The sequence below is a fragment of the Rhinopithecus bieti genome, unplaced genomic scaffold (genome assembly GCF_001698545.2).
Source record: "Rhinopithecus bieti isolate Rb0 unplaced genomic scaffold, ASM169854v2 scaffold_30918, whole genome shotgun sequence".
Lineage (NCBI taxonomy): Eukaryota > Metazoa > Chordata > Mammalia > Primates > Cercopithecidae > Rhinopithecus > Rhinopithecus bieti.
In genome coordinates, this window is record NW_016813589.1 from 1,326,913 (window position 1) to 1,347,701 (window position 20,789).

The 20,789-nt window shown below is 42.3% G+C and overlaps 1 protein-coding gene across 2 annotated transcripts in view; it reads left to right on the plus strand.

Annotated features, from left to right (window-relative positions):
• Nucleotides 1–20,789, plus strand: part of SV2C (synaptic vesicle glycoprotein 2C) — a 279,524-nt gene that overhangs the window by 221,230 nt on the left and 37,505 nt on the right. For both annotated transcript variants that reach the window (XM_017848733.1, XM_017848732.1), the window contains exons 10-12: nt 689–822; nt 2,890–3,093; nt 3,549–3,708. In XM_017848733.1, the coding sequence (XP_017704222.1) occupies nt 689–822; nt 2,890–3,093; nt 3,549–3,708 (498 nt within the window). The remainder of the gene's footprint in view (nt 1–688; nt 823–2,889; nt 3,094–3,548; nt 3,709–20,789) is intronic.

Genomic DNA, 20,789 nt, shown 5'->3' on the forward strand with positions numbered 1-20,789 from the left:
TCCCCTTATAACACCCAAAATGTACCTGAACAGGTTTCATCATTCTTCATGTTTCCAAAAATAAGCAGAGTTCTCATAATTCTGTTTGGTTGAAGGGACTATCTGTTGGCTATAAGAGGAAAAATTATCCTGGAAATGAGTGTCACCTATGAGTTTCTTCAACCCCAAGTCAGTTATTCTTCATATAAATGAAACAGAATTCTCATGCTCTCTCTTTGGGATAATTGGAGATCCCTACACTAGAATGAAGAAGACTGGATTTTCAGCTAGGGAAAAATAATTTTATTAAAAGATCGGGTAGGAGGACATCCTTAAGTTAGAGGCATTAACCCCAAATAGAGAATATTCAAATAAAGATATATGTGAAGAGACAATAGGATTAAAACCTAAAGAACAGCCCCAGGTAATCCCCAAAGTATCTTCAGTTGCATACCCCACAAAACTTTTTACCAACATTGCAAAAAGCTAAGGGAAGTTAGGAGTGTCATCTCTTTATTGGTAAGCAACAAGATAGGCAAAGGTCAGCCTGGATGAGGAAAAGGGGAAAAAGCAGAGAGCTAAGAAAATCCAGAAGTCTGTGTTCTTTATAATTAAGACAGTGGGGCATTCAATCTCTAAAACTGTTTGACTTAGCTTTGAACTTTGATGGACACGGTCATTGATATGAATTTTTCTGTGTGTTGGGCAGATTTGTAGGGGTCAAGTTCAAATCTGTAACTTTCAAAGACTCTGTTTTTAAGTCCTGCACCTTTGAGGATGTGACTTCACTCAACACCTACTTCAAGAACTGCACATTTATTGACACTGTTTTTGACAACACAGGTAGGTGTGCTGCTTAGTACTGCCTCTACCTGAGGCCTCGTCAAAGGGCCCACTGTGATAACCATGTGATCATGTGGACAGAGGCTTATGCGGGAAGTGGATATTAAAGAATAAATGGAACAAGTTATCTAAATCAGGTTGGATCAAAGGTTGGCTTGTATTGTTTGTCTTTGTCAGATTTAGTGCAAATGGAGCTTGCCACAGTTCAAAAGTTGGCAACAACAACAACAACAACAAAATCCTTTGATGAATAAATTTTTAAAGCAAAGACCTAACCTATAGTTTATTTGTTTTGATAATCCTGGGTTCAAAATCTGGTGTTTAAGTGCCTCAACTCTATAGCCAACAGAGATAGACAACAAGTAGCTACACTCAGATATATTTTTAGCCAAATCCATATAATGGGGTATTTTAAACTCCCCAGGGGTGGGGGAAAAGGAAGGCAAACAAGCATTGATTGAACACCTATATGCTTTTTTCTACTCTAGGTCATTAGACATACATTATCTCATTTAGTTTTCACAGTAGCTGAGGCTTAGGAAAATTAAGTAATTTGTCCACAATTTTACAAAACTAGTAATAACAGATGTTTGCACCCAGATTTATTTGATTTCAAAGCCTGTGCTTTCCACTTTCCCACTCCCAAACATTGGTCTGTGTGTCCTGTAAAATGCATCCAGCATAACAGCCTGGCACTGGAAGGAGCATCAGCATTTGCTCTGTTGCCAGACCTGCCTTCTTAGTGCTCAGACAAGAGTCAACTCTGCCTAGCTCCAAAGAAGAATGGGGTCAGGTGTCTTTCTGTTTTTTGTTTTTTGAGCAATGCTATCTACCTGTCTTCTAACCCATTAAACCTCAGAAGACCAACATTTTGTCAGATCTTGATCAGCAAGGAAGATAGTTTCGATTCTCACAACCTTTTAGCAGAAACCACCACCATCTGCAACTCTTGTTGGATGGTTTCAAATTCAAGAAGAGATTAGCAATGAATGCTGGTGACCTTCAGATGAGGCTGACTCTTGTTCCTCAGTAGATTCATGCACATAGACTTTAAATTATAAATTCAGCCTCAGGAAAGACTTGTTCCTTCTCTGTGCCTTAGAGTCTCATAAAATGGCAACAATAAGGCTGACTCTTGCACTTTTTTTTCCTTAGAGACAGGGTCTTACTCTGTCATCCAGGCTGGAGTACAGTGGTGCAATCACAGCTCACTGCAGCCTCAAATAAAAAATTATTATTATTATTATTATTATTATTATTATTATTATTATTATAGAGATGGTGTCTCACTATGTTGTCCAAGCTAGTCTTGAACTCCTGCCTCAAGCAATCCTCCTGCCTCAGCCTCCCAAAGCACTGGGATTACAGGCTTGAGGCACCATACCCAGCCCATGCACATTTTGAAACAAATTGTTTTTATAATTGTAGTATGGACACTATTAGTACTATAGTGATAGTCTTTATATAACATGATAATTAGGACAAAGTAATATTGTAAAGGAGTAAGCNTTATTATTATTATTATTATTATTATTATAGAGATGGTGTCTCACTATGTTGTCCAAGCTAGTCTTGAACTCCTGCCTCAAGCAATCCTCCTGCCTCAGCCTCCCAAAGCACTGGGATTACAGGCTTGAGGCACCATACCCAGCCCATGCACATTTTGAAACAAATTGTTTTATAATTGTAGTATGGACACTATTAGTACTATAGTGATAGTCTTTATATAACATGATAATTAGGACAAAGTAATATTGTAAAGGAGTAAGCAAGTAATATAATTAGCAATGGCCAACCATAGGAAACAAGAAGATAACTGGACCCCTTAATTTAATTTATTTCTTTATTCAACAAAGGTACTCATCATTCAGCTACTTTATAATGTGAAGACCCAGACTAGATCCTATGCTATGGCCAGAAGACACAAAAAGTCCAGCCAGCACAGGCCTGAAAGCCCTCAAGGAATTTACAATACTGTGATTCATCTCTGAATTCTCAATAGGCTTTCTTATACTGGTGCATGCCTGATAAGAACTTAATGAATTCTCTTTGTTGTTGTTTCTACAGATTTTGAGCCATATAAATTCATTGACAGTGAGTTTAAAAACTGCTCATTTTTTCACAACAAGACGGGATGTCAGATTACCTTTGATGATGACTATAGTGCCTACTGGATTTATTTTGTCAACTTTCTGGGGACATTGGCAGTATTGCCAGGGAACATTGTGTCTGCTCTGCTGATGGACAGAATTGGGCGCTTAACAATGCTAGGTAGGTACTCAGGTTCATGTCAAATAAAAGAGCTGCCCCTGCAATCCAGAGGGACCCTGTTTCCCCTTACTCCCATCTATTAGGGATTTGCATCCAATGAGGAGAAATCCCTTAGACCTCACATTAGGACTAAATTATAGTGAAAATTATGTCTAATTACATTTCATTTGAGTGGTTCCCATGAGTTAACAGACTGAAAAACTAATTATGTGTAAAATGTGTATTTTCCCACTTAAGTAACTGAGTAAAAGATGATATGCATTTCGTACTTTCTGTGTTCAGAGGCAGTTAGAGCCTTTCGTTCAGGTGAACGCACCAGTTCCTGAGCTTTATGGAGCCCATCCTGCAGCTTCCACTTAGAATTCAGTTTTCTTGAGCAACCCCAAGGACCCAAGGGTTCTTGCTTTACTAAGATGACGGGAAACATTCCAGCCTTTTGTCTGCATTGTTGGCAGGTGGCTCTATGGTGCTTTCGGGCATCAGCTGTTTCTTCCTTTGGTTTGGCACCAGTGAATCCATGATGATAGGCATGCTGTGTCTGTACAATGGATTGACCATCTCGGCCTGGAACTCTCTTGACGTGGTCACTGTGGAACTGTACCCCACGGACCGGAGGTATGTTGAAATGGGCCTCTAGTAAGAGGCACTCTAAGCCCTGTGAGACCACTGAAAAATTATTTTAAAAGAACCCAAACTGGCTGGGCATGGTGGCTTATGCCTGTAATCCCAGTACTTTGAGAGGCCAAGGCGGGTGGATCACCTGTGGTCAGGAGTTCGAGACCAGCCTGGCCAACATGGTGAAGCCTCGTCTCTACTAAAATACAAAATTAGCCAGGCGTGGTGCCAGGTGCCTGTAATCCCAGTTACTCAGGAGGCTGAGGCAGGAGAATCATTTGAACCCAGGAGGTGGCGGTTGTGGTGAGCCAAGATCGCACCACTTCACTCCATCCAGCCTGGGCAACAGAGTGAGACTCCATCCCAAAAAAAAAAAAAAAAGACAAACTGTCACTTCCCCAGGAAAGTAAAATCCAAAATATCTGGCTTCACAAAGTTGTAGGTTCCACTCATATCTTTTAAAAAGAAAATAAAGGGGAATATATGTACTAGCAGGAATTAATAGGGCAATGAAGCCAGTGAAGGAATTTAAGTGTGTCCTTAACTTAGTTTTAGGCTAACAATATGAAGAAGCTGTAATGAAGCAGAGAGGATTAGAATTTAATAGCCTATCTTGGCCCACATTTTAAGTGGCTAACCGGTCCTTAGAGGGTCGTTTCCTTAGGTTTGCAGATGTGTCTGCATGAGCTCTGCATTAAGCAACCACAAAGAGGTCTCTAGAACATATCTCTTGACCTTCCTGGTTTGTTGGAGGAAAGCCCAACACATTTCTAGTTATAAAAAACAATTGTGCTGGGTGTGGTGGCTCATGCATGTAATCCCAGCACTTTGGGAGTCCAAGGCAGGCAGATCACCTGAGGTCTGGAGTTCGAGACCAGCCTGGCCAACTTGGTGAAAACCTGTCTCTACTAAAAATACAAAAAACTTAGCCAGGCATGGTGGCGGGTGCCTGTAATCCCAGCTACTCGGGAGGCTAAGACACGAGAATCGCTTGAACCTGGGAGGCGGAGGTTGCAGTGAGCCAAGATCGTGCCACTGCACTCCAGCCTGGGCAGCAGGAGCGAGACTCCATCTCAAAAAAAGAAAAAAAAAATTGCTCCCAATATGGAAACACAGAAACTCTGTGTCTCATATCAGAGAAAGGGCTAGGGCTTTTGGGCATAGTTTCAGCAGCTTGAATAACTAAATTAAAATAAAAGAAGCTCTGCTTTACCATTTGACATGAGCTAAGACAAATGGCCTTTGCCTTCATGTACCACTTCTGTGCTCTGTTGCCAAAGAAGTCCTCTGTGCCAGAGGGTGGAGTCAGTATTATCTGGACTTTGAAATGTAGGAGAGTTTTTTCCTAGAACTATGCCAAAACATTTGGGATATCAATCTGCAACTGATCTTGAGTGCTTCCTCTGGGCTCCTTCCCTTTTTTTACTGACCCCAAAGAGGTGCATTCTCTGTGTGTCCCGTCCTGACTCTAACTTATATTTCTTCTTCAACAACATCTATTACTGAGCTTGCAGAACCCTATAGGTACCCTTCCATCCATCTCTCTGCAGAACATCTGACTCTCAACCCTGGATGTCTGCTTATCAAATGTTCTAGTTCAGACCCTCAGTGACCCACCTATTAAATATTTAGGCTCTGAAAGTACCCATACAATCTTTGTACGGCATCGCCTTCATTCATTCAACAAATGTTAATTCTCTGTCTTTGTGAACGAGGTCCTCAGGTGGATGCCAGGGCTGGTGCTGCCAAAAGCAAGATTAAGACTCTGCAGCTTTCACTGAGCTTTCTTTCATCAACCTCTCATTCTGCAAACAGGGCTTAGATGTGGATTACACTATACATTTAAAATGAACCCCTCAATTGCTTGAGCCCAGGAGGTAGAGGCTGCAGTGAGCCATGATTGTGCCACTGCACTCCAGCCTGGGTAGCAGAGAGAACCTGTCTCAAACAATAAATAGTAAAATAAAATAACCCCCTCAATGTTAAAGCAAGGCTAGGTTATAACCTCCTTCCTTTTTCTTGTATACTGTCAGAGTGTGATACTGTTTTAGGTGAATCAGCTGCTTATCCCTCTGTCATAAGGAATAGAAGGATGAATATTCACCTTGTACAAAAATTTGGCTTAAAAAAAAAACCCCTCATAAATTGAAATTGGTCAGGTCCTTCCTGTGAGAAGCACAGACCTATCGTGTTTCTGTTGTCAGAAAGGTTAAATATCAATTGAAATAAAAACAAATTCAGGTCCTCCATGAAGCAGATGCCAGGATGGGATTAAACATGCAAAAATGTTATTAGATGAAATGATTGTGTGAGAGAAGATGGAGAGGGAGGGAGTGAAGTATGGGAGAGCTGCAATGCAACTCTAAGCCTAAGTGAAGGAGGGAGGAAGGCGCATTTGGGTGGAACCTCCCAGACTATCCAGTAATCTAAGGAAGGTTTGGCAAGGCCGTTAGAGACCTAGAGGTCATGACAACATCAGCCTCAGAGAAGTCCTGTGTGACCCAGGAAGCAGCCTGCAGTAATAGTCCTGTCACGTCCAGTCATTGTCTGGGAGCAGCATGTGGGAAAACACCTCTGTGCACACCAGCACGATAACGCGAAGGTCTGCCAGGTGCATTCTCACTGCGGTCACGCTGTTGCTGGCAGACATTCTCCAGCACTTAAGTAGATGCCATCAGATAATCACAGGAAGTCATTTCCTTTGGTGATCTAGAAGACGACTTGTGCTCCAGAGCAGCGTGGCCATGGCCATGGTAAATTCGCTAGTATGAGCTAATTAGTGGGTATCTGAAAATGTTTCAGGCTAAAACCTCTTCCACCTTTTCCATGTTTCTCTGGGTTGCATTAGGAGGTCTTCACTGATCTCTAACTTAGCTATTAGAGGAAAATCCCAACCAGTTTGTGTTGAGATACTCTATAGCCTCATCTCCCCATGGAGACAGGATAGAATACAAGAATACAGGAATAGGACACAAAAATTCTGGCTAGAGGCTGTGCTTTACTTCATTATTTTGTGTTGCTCTAAGAAAGTACCTGAGACTAAGTAGTTTATAAAGAAGAGAAATTCGTTTTCTCACAGTTCCGGAGACTGGCAAGTTCAAGATCAAGGCAGGTTTGGTGTCGGGTGAGAGCTACTCTCTGCTTCCAGATGTTGCTGAGTCCTTCAGAGGGGACAAACACTGTGTCCTCACATGGTGGAAGGCAGAAGGGCAAGAAGGGCCAAACACTGTGTGAAGCCTCTTTTATAAGGGCCTTAATCCCATTCACCAGGGAGAAGCCATCATGACCTAATCACCTCCTAAAGGACCTCCTCTCTTAATACTGTTGCAATGGGGAATTAAGTTTCAACTTGAATTTTGGAGGTGTGCAAACATTCAAACCATAGCAGAACTGTAATTTTCATCATAGAATGTTAGCACTGCCAACTTCCTGCCCAGTTTCTAGAATCTGGCCTTAATGATCAGAATGGAACAATGAGTCCAGGCCCCTCTTGAGCCATTGAACGACCAACTCCTGCCAAAATGCCAGTCAGAATTATCTTTGGGCAACATAATTTAAGGTATATTCTAAGTGCTATGAAAGTTATAACACTTGCAAGCCGTGTTTATCAACCACATTACAGACTTATACCTCTAATATTATACCTTTGATTTTACTAGGGATTTGTATTGGTTTGTTCTTGCACTCCTATAAAGAAATACCCAAGACTGGGCAATTTATAGGAAAAGAGGTTTAATTGGCTCATGGTTCTGCAGACTGTACAGGAAGCATAGGAAGCGTAGTGGCATCTGCTTCAGGGGAGGCCTCAGGAAGCCTCCAATCAGGCAGAATGTAAAGGGGGAGCAGGCACATCACTCGTAGAGAGCAGGAGCAAGAGAGCTCAAGGGGAGGTGCCACACACTTTCAAACGACCATATCTCACAGGAACTCACTCACCATTGCAAGGACGGTACCAAGGGCATAGTGCTAAACCGTTCATGAGAAATCTGCCCCCATAATTCAATCATCTCCCACCAGGCCCCATCTCTGACATTGGAGATTACATTCCAACATGAGATTTGGGTGGGGCACACATTCAATCTCTATTAGGATTACGTTTGCATCTACTATGAGAACACTAATGAGGACATTGTTCATTATAGGACACATCTTCTTCTACTCAGAGTCCACTATGAAGACTGAACATCTCAGAGATGGGTTCTAGGAATCATTTTGTATTCCTGCACCCACGCTTTGAGAAGCTGTTATGTGTCCTCACTTCATATGATAAAAATTGTGTAATTCTTCACATTTCCTTCTCTGTTGTGCAATCAGGAAGCAGAGAGCTTGTGCCTCTGCTAAATCTGCATGATCCAGATACTTGTTGCACTCTTCCTTATCTTGATTTGCCCCCTCTTATGCCCATTTTATTAATTTTGTGTCTTTTATAAGTTATCCTACCTAGATCGTTTGCTAAAGAGGCAGGAAATTTTGGAATTAAACCTAGATGTACTTATTGAATAGCACTTTTCTGTGCCAAAAAAAATGAAACAACCATTTTTCCATTCTGTAAATGCCATCAACATCCTCCCTTCTTCAAAACCTCAGTATCAAAAATGAGCATAACAATTGCAGTCTTAAACAGATGCATGGTGACATTCTAGCTTTTTCCCCAGATTAGAGAGCACTTGCACAATGATTGGGACATGATGATTTAAGGGGCATAAAAAGAGGCAGAAGGAGGGTGGAACATTCCAACCCTCTGGACATATGGTTGGTTTTTCTGGAGACCAGCCCAATCCAGAAGCTATCTAGGATCCCCTCAGCCAAGAGTCATCTCATTCGTCTAAAAAAGACACTCTTTTGGTGGAGTAGGGGGAAGGATGGGGTCTCCCTCGGTTGCCCGGAGCTACAATCTGTCACCAGAGCTGGAATGCAGTGACTCAGTCATAGCTCACTACAGCCTCATACGCCTGAGCTCAAGCAATCCTCCCACATCAGCTTCCAAAGTAGCTGGGACTACAGATGTGCACCACCAAGCCAGGCTAATTTTTTTTTAATTTTTTTATTTTAAGAGATGGAGTCTCACTGTGTTGCCCAGGCTGGTTTCAAATTCTTGGCCTCAAGCAATTCTTCTGCCTCAGCCTCTGGAGTAGCTGGTATTATAGGTATGACCCCTTGTGCCAGGCTCCAAAAGACACTCTTATCCAAGGGTTTTAGGAGCTCTATGCTGGGAACTGAGGATGAAGACCAAATATTTATTCTTTACTTACAACATACATTTAAGGCTGGAGATTATTACTAAAGTGCAATTTATTTTTCAGTGGATTTAGCTATGCAAAAGATGGAAACTCTACCCCTGGACAGCAAATCAAAAACAAATCTACATTCCCTAAAACCTTAGCTACTAGTTATAAGCATGACTTCCAAACCAGAAGCCATCAGGGAGAAGGTTAAAATAATTCTCTGGGTAAAACGAAATGTAAATTCTATACAGCAAAAAATATCATAGGCACATATAAATATCATAGGCAGGAGGGGGTTGAAACAGAAATGAATTAATAACCTGAATATATAAATGGGAAATTCAGAAAGAAATGTCAGCAAACACTTAGCATATAAAAATGCTCAGCTTCACTAACAGTAAAAATTAATTACAAATTAAAGCAATGATGACATTTAGCTTTCTCCTATTATTCAGAGAAGCCAATATTTAAAAATAGAGAAGATCCATTGTTCTCTGGGGCAAGTGAAGGGTTACTGCTGAGTCTGTTGTGGGAATTCTAAAAACAGGTACCACATTTGTAGAGGGGATCTACAGTCTTAAGTATTTTTTTCCCAATGGGTATAAACTATTGATTCCTCTGGTTGCTTTTCAGATTTTTTCTTTGCCTGACATGGATTTCTTTGGGTTTACTGTTTGGGATTTGCTCAGCTTCTTGAATCTGTAGGTTTACAGTTTTTGCCAAATTTATGAGGTTTTCAGCCATTATTTATTTTGTCAAAAGACAATATTACAACAAATTCAGTGTAAAGACCTAGTTGACTTTTATCTGCTATTCTAGAAGCAGGCAATACCTCACTCTATAAAATGGGATGAGTGCTCTAATGAGCTGAGCAGAGAAAGTTGGCTTCATAGGCAGAAAAGGGCTAAAGAGAGCAGATACAGAGAACAAAAAGCAGATAGTCCTTTCAAAGGGCTAAAACAGAGGGGACTTCCTTATTATGCTCATTCGGGTTGACTGGAATCAACTGTTTTTTGGAAAACTGGCTCTTTTCAAAGTTCAATTTGATTAGGTGGCACTTAGCACAAGTGACTCCATTCTGTTTAGTTCTGGTCTGCAGTGGCCTAGTGCAGGAGACAAGCCCAAAACAATGACCTCCCATAAACCTTAACTATTTGAATACTTTTTCAGTGCTGCCCTTTTTCTCTTCTGCCTGAACTCCAGTAACATAAATATTAGATCTTTTGTTATCGTTCCACGGGTCCCTGATTTAGTCTGTTTTCTCTGTTCTTCACTTTAGATGGTTTCCATTGTTCTGTCTTCCAGTTCACTGGTTCTTTCCTCTGTCTCCTCTCCATTCTGCTGTTGAGCCCAACCACTAAGCTTTTTATTTTGGTTATCATATTTCTCAGTTCTAAAATTTTCATTTAGTCCTTCTTTATTTCTTCTTCTTTGCTAGGGCTTTCTATTTTTTCTATTTTTTTCATGATGCTTTCTAAATTTCATGTGTTTCAAGTGTGTTCATAGTTGCTCATTGAAGCCTTATTATGGCTGCTTTAAAATATTCATCAGATAATTCTAACATCTCTCTCATATCAGTGTTGCCATCTATTGATTGTCTTTTTTCATTCTGTTTGAAATCTTCCTGTTTATTTGTATGACAAGTGATTTCTGATTGGAAGCAGTCATTTTCATATTATGTTATGAGAATTTGGATCTTATTTAAGCCTTTTGCTTGAGTTGGTTTTCTCTGACTCCTCTCTGGCAAGAGAAGGGGAGGCATTGCCTTATTATTACCAGGTGGAGGTAGGAGTCCAGGTACTCCACTTAAACTCCAGTGACATCCAAGAGTGGGCATTCTCATTACTGCTGGGAGGGTTGGGAGTCCACACTCCCTTCCTGATCATGGATACCATGGGAGGGAGGGAAGGAGGAGCTCATTACCACCCAGCAGGGATGAAAGTCCCAGCTCCTTACTTACCCTTCTCTGATACCACCCAATGGTAGTGTTCACAGGTCTTGTTAGTTTCACGAGGGTGGAAGTCTAGGCTACCACCAGATCTTTGCTGATGTAGCTGGCAGTTGAGCTACAATTTTTTCCTGGTGTTTGGTCTGAGGAGAGAGGTTATTATCTAAAAGTTTTCTATCTTACTAGACCGCCCTTTTCCTGGTCCTTGGGCTAGAGAGAGCAGGCTTTGGTTGGGGCTTTTCTTTGTCTGTGCCTGTTGGCATTTCTGGGTTGCCAACTCGTTCAGTTCCAAGTCTGAAATCTATGAAGCAGAAAGCAAATGCAGGGAACTCCCCATCCCCAAGCTCCCTAGCAGTTCCGCCTTTTTTCTCTTTCAGTCTTGTTCTGTTTGTTTTATATATAATGTTCAGGATATTTTGTTGTACTTATCAAGAAGAATAAGAAAAGTATATCTATTCCATCTCAATGTGAATTTTAATACCATTCATTTATTTACTCAGCAACTATTTTTTTGAGCACCTATGATACAACCATGAGTAAATCAGTTGTAGTCTTTATTCTCATAAGCACAAGTAAACTTCAGTTATAATATAGTGTGGTCAGGGTTATTATGTGGGAAGTGCATGATGCTCAGCGCACCAGAGAGGGTTTCTTGAAAGAAGTAACGTTTAATTGAGAACTGATAGGTGATAGCCAGTCAAAAAGATGGAAAGAACATTTCAGTTAGAGCAAATACCAGATAACAAGCTCTGGAAGTAAAAGAGTTACTCAAAGAACAAGTCCTGAAGACTCTTTCACATTGCCTTATTGTGTGGGGATGGGGAGATTTTGAACTTTGAGGAAAGGACAAGATCATTCTTGGCCTTTAGAGAGCTCCCTCTAATGGCCAGAAAGAAGGCAGGGAGGCTGGTTAAGACACTTAAGATGGTGCTGTGGACTAGAAAAATGTAGGTTGGAAAGGGGAGAAGTCAACACACAACATGTTCACAGATATTTATGGATAGATTCAACAAAACTTGGTGCTTGATTAGAAGTTGGGGGAAGAAAAGAGGTTGTCAAAGATGATTCCAGTTTCTGCATGTGCAGTTGAGTGAATGCAGATGCCCTTGTTTATGTTTTTTAATTTTAAAAACCACCTGCAGGAGCATGATGGCATTTTGAGGCTGGGACACAGGAGGGACAGTGGGTCTGGGCTGTGGTCAAGAAGGTAATAAGTTCCATTTTGGACGTGTTGAGTTTTTACATCAACCTGGGGCTGTCCGATCAGCATTTGAATATATTTGCTTGGATGCCAGAGAGATACCTGAGCTGGGGATAGAGAGGTCATTCACTAATTCATTCAAAAAAATGTTTATGGAATGCATATCATTGCCAGGAACTATTCTAGTCATTGGGAGACAGCAGTGAACAAAACAGACAACATTTTGCCTTGATCGAGCTTATATTCTGTTTTTGTTTGTTTGTTTTTTATTTTTTGTATTTTGTTTTTATGACAGAGTTTCGCTCTTGTTGCCCAGGCTGGAGTGCAATGGTGAGATCTCAGCTCACCACAGCCTCTGCCTCCCTGGTTCAAGTGATTCTGCCGCCTCAGCCTCCCAAGTAGCTGGGCTTACAGGCATGCGCCACCACACCCAGCTAATTGTGTATTTTTTTTAGTAGAGACGAGGTTTCTCCATGTTGGTCGGGCTGGTCTCAAACTCCTGACCTCAGGTGATCCTCCCACCTCGGCCTCCCAAAGTGCTGGGATTACAGGTGTGAGCCACCATTCCCAGCCAATAGAGCTTATATTCTATAATAGTTTGGGGAAGACAGTCAATGAACAGATAAGTAAAGTAGATGTAACAAAATAAAATAAAAAAATACAAAAAAAAAAGTAAAGTAGATGTAGTATATTAGATGGTGTTAAGTGCTATAGAGAAAAATAAAGCTGCATGGGACATAGAGAATGCTGGGGTAAGGAGAGTTACAACTGGAATAGGATGGTCTAGGGGGATGTGACTGTAAAGGTGACATTTGAGCAAAGACCAGGCAGATATCTGGGGAGAGTGCATTCACAGCAGAGGCAACAGCAGGTGCAAAGGTCCTGAGGCGGGAGTGTGAGAGACCAGTTGGAAGAGAGGCAAAGCTTGTCTGACTGGAGCAGAATGACCAAGGCGGAGGGTAAGAAGCCATGGGGTCAGAGTGGACACTAAAAGGGCTTTGGTCTTCTTGCTGAGTAAAATGAAATCCAATGGAGGGTTTGGGGCAGATGAGTGACATGAACTGACTTATGAAGGCCACTGCAAGAATTGTAGCAAGAGATAAGTGTGCCAGTGGAGGTGGTGAGAAAGTGGTTAGATTCTGAAAATATGTTTAAGAGAGAGGCCTGGAATAGTTCAAATCCAAGGAAACAGAAAACAAAGTCCTCCATAGACATAACATGTCTGAGAGGCAAGAGTTGGGGTCTGGGGGTAAATCCATCAAGGTAAGAAAATCCAGAGGTAACAGATCTGGACTAAGAAATAACAGACACCAGAGTTAGGATACCAGGCCAGGAGACAAGAGTTCAGTGAGCTAGAAACTCAGGCTGGCAGAGTGGAATACAAAAAAAACTAGCTTGGAAGCAAGTGGTCAAAGTAATAAAGAGATGTCTTGATCTTCAAAAATGGTGTGTGACATTGAGAGAAGGCTTTGCAAGTTTGACTTCCCTGTAAACTCTGTGCTTAGGACAGTAGGGCAGTAATCGTTTGCAGCTGGTTCTCAATAACATTCATTTGACTGACTTGCCCGGGGCTAGAACTCACCTCAGGTAGAGGCAAGATGTTGGAACTGTCTGCAGTGGAAGTTGAAGGCACCTCTCTGCTCATGCACTCACCTCGGCCAATCACCTCTATCTTGATCCTAATCCTTCTTCCCAACTCTGTAGTAATAGCTTGAGATTCTTGCCAAGGCCAACTTCCCAGTGCCCTGGTACATCTGCCACAATGATTGAGATGCAGTGGTCGATGCAGTACCCTTCCCCCCAAGGCTCTTAATTCTTAGACGTGGCCTTGAAGGAACGAGGAATACTTGTGCTTCTGCAGGGATGAGTGAGGTGAAGTGGGAAGATGGAAAAGCAAATGTTGCAGTCAGAAATTTTTCCCTGATTGTGAGGCTGGAAAGACAAGATTGCTTTGAGAAGTATTATGAGGAAAGAAATGAAGAGCAGGGCAAAAGATAGACCGTTGAAGTTTGAGCCATTATTGAATATATAAGTCATTGTATAGTCTTTTGACAATTTCTATGTCAGCCCCTCACCTATGTCAAAGATAAGCAGAGAGCCTATTATATTTAATATAGATCACAGGCAACTGATGTGGCGTGAGATTCTTCTAACAGACATGAAATAGGAATGTGACATGAGCCAGACATAGAACGGATTTTCCAGCTTGCCGTAAATCTGAAAGGAAGCCCCAACCATCTAACATATTGGTGTGGGGGAGCTTCCTTTTCCCTCATTTCTCCGTCCCCAGTCCCTGCCACCAGCAAAATTACTTTCAACCCTCTTTGCGGTAGAACTGAGAACACCAACAGAAGATGCATTTCATTTTTTGGGTTTAGTCCGTGCTGATGAGCTCCCCTCAATACCCTAACTAAATAAGTCAATTTTACCTCATCTTTTGAAATCTTCAAAAGGAAACTATATGTAATGACAGGTTGAAATGGATTTTTTTTTCCATCCATCATGGTCCCTATTTTTCTCTCCCTCGTTTGTGAAAGTTGTAAACCTCTCAAAAGTCATAAATGTAGCTCATGCGGTGTAGGCCTTGTTCTAGCTCATTCCGGTTCTAGGTTTCGGCCTTCATGTTTTTCTGCGTCCAGGTGTTGACTTTCTCCTGCCACCATGTGGCTGTGGCCAAGTCCCCTGCTCACACCTCCTGTGTGCTTATGGCTCAGAGGCCACTTTTTGGGTTTTTTTTTTTTTTTTTTTTTGAGACAGGGTCTCACTCTGTCACCCAGGCTGGAGTACAAAGACACAATCTCCACTCACTGCAACCTCTACTTTCCAGATTCAAGTGATTCTCATGCCTCAGCCTCCTGAATAGCTGGGATTACAGGCGCCCACCACCACGCCCAGCTAATTTTTGTATTTTTAGTAGAGACAGGGTTTCACCATGGTGGCCAGGCTGGTCTCGTACTCCTGACCTCAAGTGATCTGCAGGCCTCGGCCTCCCAAATTGCCGGGATTACAGACGTGAGCCACTGTGCCCGGCCATCAGGGCATTTTTACCCCTCCTCCATGGAGCTCGGGGCCTGGAGCGCACACCTTGTGAGATACAGCCCAAGCTCTCAGAGTCATCTTCCAACTCTGCACAGACTCCCAGAGCTAGGCAAGACTGTCTCATAGTGTCCTTTGGCCACATGTTCCTGCCTTTCTCTGCCTACCTTCTTCCTTTTTCTTTCCCACTTATGCATGCACAGTTTCAGACATGACCTCAGAAAGGATTTGAGGATCTGATTGTTCACACCTGCGAATCCCTGAGAGTCCTGGGCAGCTTCTGCCTTCACCCAGTGCAGTGGGATTGGTCTCTTCCTTGATAAGCTAAAATCAAAACATTTTCCAAGAACTAAGCAACCCAAGCCCTTCCCTTTGGACTGTCCTTGTTTTGATAGAGTTCTCTTGTTTCCTCCCCATTCTTCAGTCCCGAAGGTCTGTCATCTTGGATTGCTTACTGACTGGCTGTGTGACCTCAGGGAGACCAGCAGCATAACTGGGCCTGGATTATTTGAGATTTAAATGAGGAGAATGAAATAAATAGTATCTCAGGGCCTTTCTAGCTCTAGAATTCTCTTCACTATCATCATTTGGTATTCTATAATGGCAGTTTCGTTCATTCTTTCTTGAATACATTCTACATCTAATATAAAGATAAATATCTCACTTATTTGTGAAGGTTTTGGTACAGGGAATCTTTCAGCTATCGCAACTAACCAACCTATGTAATCCACTCCATCCCTGGCCCTTTGCTTTGCTTGATTTTTCTTTATATGCCTTATCATTATATCATATATGTTTATGCTTTGGCTATTCAGCAAATGTCAGATTCTTTTTGTCTCTGGTAGTTAGAAGTAGAGAGTGAGGGGGTGGGGAATACATGCTTCCTGCTCCCACAACCTTGCCACCAGGCAATATATTACAATGGAAGCAAATCCTGCCAAATGTACAGGCACAAAAACAGTCATAAATTCTGTTTTTGAGTTCCAAGGAAGTCCATCTCGCTGTCCGTGGGTACTGAGCAAGCCCTCGCATGAAAGGGCCATGTGCTGATATGCTGACAGCAGGGCCACCAGACTTGTGAGCCAGCCAAACAAGGGAATCCCCCTTTAATTGAGAGGTGCAGGATAAGGGGGCTCTAGAATCTGGAGTCTAGACTAGGAGTAACATTTCACCAACTTGAGGGGGCGGGGCTTGGAGGACGCTTGTATGTTCATTAGGCTAAGGGCAGAACACTCTTTCCAATCGTTGCTTATACAGAACAGCAGCACTCACATCGCCAGTGAAAAAAATCGTCTCCATTGTTATTAACAAACCTTCTCATGCAGATTTATAAAATGATCTTTAAAGCATTAAGTAACCATCTCTGGCCTGTTGATTCTTGATTCATGTGCTTTAAATTATATGGGTATGCGGCCGGGCGCGGTGGCTCACGCCTATAATCCCAACACTTTGGGAGGCTGAGGCAGGCAGATCATGAGGTCAGGAGATCAAGATCATCCTGGCTAACACGGTGAAATCCTGTCTCTACTAAAAATACAAAAAATTAGCCGGGCATGGTGGCAGGCGCCTGTAGTCCCAGCTACTTGGGAGGCTGAGGCAGGAGAATGGTGTGAACCCAGGAGGCGGAGCTTGCAGTGAGCCAAGATCGCACCACTACACTCCAGCCTGGGCGACAGAGCGAGACTTTGTCTCAAAAAATAAATAAATAAATGAATAAAAAATAAATAAATAAATTATATGGGTATGCATTAGAGATAATTTCTCTATCATATTGTTTATACTGAAGTACTTAAAGCAAATTATCACCCAGACCTTATGATGAGAGGATGTTAGGTTGCATGTTTACTTGTTTAGCTCACTAGAATGTTAGCTCCTTGAGGGCAGGACACTGTCTTCCTTACTTACTGCCATAACTCTTGGTGAATGAATGAATGAATGAAATATGCATTTGAAAATTAATTTGGGCCAGGCATAGTGGCTCACACCTATAATCCCAGCACTTTGGGAGGCTGAGGTGGGCGGATCACGAGGTCAAGAGATCGAGACCATCCTGACTAACACGGTGAAACTCTGTCTCTACTAAATATACAAAAAAATTAGCCAGGCATGGTGGCAGGCACTTGTAGTCCCAGCTACTTGGGAGGCTGAGGCAGGAGAATAGCACAAACCTGGGAGGCGGAGCTTGTAGTGAGCAGAGATTGCGCCACTGTACTCCAGCCTGGGCGACGCAGAGAGACTCTGTCTCAAAAAAGAGGAGAGGAGAGGAGAGGGGAGGGGAGGGGAGGAAAGGAGAGGAAAGGGGAGGGGAGGGGAGGAGAGGAAAGGAGAGGAGAGGAGAGGAAAGGAGAGTTAATTTGGCTATGGATGGTAGTTTTCCTCCCGGTATGGGGTCCAGCCTTCCCACTCTCCAGTGTGAGAATTTAGAACAGTGTAAGGGAGGGAGCACTGGTCTTTAGTCCTCTCTCTCTTGTCCTTTGGGTCCCTCTCCACATCTTCCATCACAGCCTGAGACCTCCTGATCCTTCAGCTGTCAGCTCCCCATTCCTCATAAAGCATTGCCTATCAGAGATCCACCTCCTCCTCTCCCTCTACTTCATCAACAGAGTGGAGGAAAGCACTGATCTAGGAGTCACTGAATTCAGGTGCAGTCACTGCCAGAAAAATAGCTAGATAATTTGGAAAAGCTCTTTCACCCTTCTGAGCCTTGGTTTCCTCATCTGTGCAGTGGAGGGTAGGTCGGGCACTATGCTGGAAATTTTAAATGATCTCAACTTACTTAATTTTCATCCCAATCCTGTAAGAGTAGGTATTCTTACCCCATGTTCAGGTGTGGAAAATGCGGCACAGAGAGGGGAAGTAACTTGTCCCGGATCACTTAGCCTCAAACCCAGATGTCTGACTCAGTGGTGCTGCTCCCAGCACAGACATGTCTACCTCCCCTCCCAGTAGGCGTGGGAATCTATTTTTAAGCAGCTCACCTGGCTGTTGGGATGCACAGCCATGTTCATGACCTTGGCCATAGATGAACTCCAAGGTGTGCTCAGTCATTCTATCATTATTTACCCTGGCCCAGGCCCTCACTCCCTAGCTAGATTAATCAGATAAACAAGACATAAAGGCTCCCGTTATTACCTTCCCAGAATATCTGATTTCGACAGGAATAAGCAGTTGAAAGCCCCTTGATGGTGGTGGAGATGGGAGGGAGATAAAGGGCTACTTGGGGCCCAAGGATTCCTCTCAGCCCACAACTTGTAGGTGAGTCCTTCTCCACTTGGGTGTAAGGAAGGCCCTGCTCGAAGGGGTGCAGGATGCCGCCTTGCCCTCCTTAAGGAGCATAACCAGGCACACGAATGCGCACGTGCACACACACACACACACACACACACACAATACATACTAGGGTAAGACAGATTTTTCTCTTTCTTTGAAGATTAGAAAACAATTGAATTCAGTATTTTCTGACTTAAGAATATGAAATTCATTTTTTTTCCTCTGGAAAAAAACAATATGATAGTCTGGCATCAAAAAAACAAATATTACCCAACTAATTTCCATTAAAATGTCTATTACAAAAGTCTACTTCCAACATATTTGGAAGATCTCAGGAAATTTGTTAGCTCAGGCTTTCATTTAATAAGTGTCATAGGCATCTGTTCTGGTCCTGAGAAGAGGTGGTGCTGAGTGACTACAAAGGCTATCTGGCTGCACTCCCCCAGAGGTGACCAGGACCTAAACAAGGCTAATTCTGGACAAGGAGATGTGCAAGATTGGTATAAACCAGCCCTTGGAGGGGAGTGGGAAGGGTAGCGTGGAGGCAATCAAGTTGAGGCAACTGAGTAAGAGTTGGAAGAGAAGGAAACAATTCAGTTTAGGTGAGAAGCTGCCTCTGGTGAAATGAATTAAGCTCTGTGCTATGAGAAGCAGAGTAAACAGGGGAATTTAATAAAAGCCTAAGCAGGAAGGGAGAAGAAAAAAGGGATGGGAGGCCTTTGGGTTGGGTCCCTCTCTCTCTCCTCTCCAGTGTGCAAAACTTACTTTGCTGGCCTCAGTATCTCCTGCATCACATCATAAACACTTTCCTTTGGATGTTTTATGCTGCTTGATATTCCCTAATGAACACACACAAAGGAAGCAGGTCGTATATGTGAAGGTGTTAATTGCAGTATCATTTATGTTACCCCAAATTTGGAAAGCTCCCATTAGCCAATGGCATGTTTACAAGAATAATGATTCCATGCTAAATAAATCATTTCATTTTAAACAAAACACCAACATGAGAAAACAGTAATATGAATGGGAAAAAAAGCAGAAAGCAAAATTGTCTAAATCCTCTGATTTCCTGTGATTTATATGATTGGAAGTACACTAAAGGGAATTCAGAAATGAAAACCATTTGTGAGAAGGGTGGAGTAGATGTTTTGCTTTTATAATTTCCTTTGTATATGAAACCCACATCAATTCAAAGAATGCAGACATCCCTGGGAAGACAGCAGGATTCTCAACCCTGGATACACATTCGTGTCACATGGAGCTTCTAGAAAATACTAATGCTTGGGCCCAGTAGAGCAATAAATTCAGAATCTCTGTGCATGTGGCCCTAGGCATCAGTATTGAAAACATCGCTATGGTTTGAAAGCTCCTCCAGGTGATTCTTATGCACCTAGGCTTAAGCATCATTAGGCAAGGGCATGGTTATACGTGTCCATGCACTTTGGTTCAATCAGATTGCTATCCTAATCCCAGGTTGAAAACAACTGCTTGGGAGTAGGAAATTTATGTAGGGACTGGAGGGATATAAGCCATTTAGCCCTCAAGAAGCCTTTAGGGGTGTGTCTAAGGCAAACCTGAGTGGGTACCATGAGGGAAGTTAGGGAGATGTGAGAGTACTGGGAGAGAGAGAACACCCCTATCCACATGCCATCCTACTCCTGGCAAGCTCCTACTATTCCTTTAAGCCCAATCCGAGTCTTGTCCACTCACCCTGAGCAGCCTTCCTTCAACTGCCACTACCCTCAGCTCGATATCACTTTCTATTCTCCTGCTCCCATAATACTTTGTGGGTATCTTTAACATTGCACTTAGCACGTATGTTACCATGATCTCGTCTCACCCATCTTAGCGCAAATGGAGGTTTCATCTTATTAATTTTGGGGTCTCTGGAGCTTAGTGCAGCGTTTGACACTTAGCAGATATTTAATGATTATATGAATATGAAAAAATGCAGAGAAGAATATGTAAATTAGGAGTGTATTAAGGGCAAATCTGCTTATTAGACAAATATTTAAGGGTTTCTTGTACTCTTAGCATTGTGGTGTGATAGCTTAGATGGATTCAGTGTTACAAAAGTTCTTTTAGGATAACCTGATGACCTAGCCATCATTTTTAATATTTTTTCTCTAAGATAAATGAATTTCATTGTGTATTTCAAATAACCAACTTCCAGATGAATCTTCAGATCACAATGTCCTCTTGATTTAAGGACTGCCTGTACTTTTCAAAATGTTCCATGCTGAGTCTTGAGTATCCCTCTTGTAACTTCTACCAATTATTTAACTGAGTTGTCCAGAAAAGCTTATTTCCAAAATTTAGACTAGATAAAAGAACCACCCCCCACACACACTTTTACCCTATAACAGGTAAATTTTTTTTTTTTTTTTTTTTTTTTTTTTTT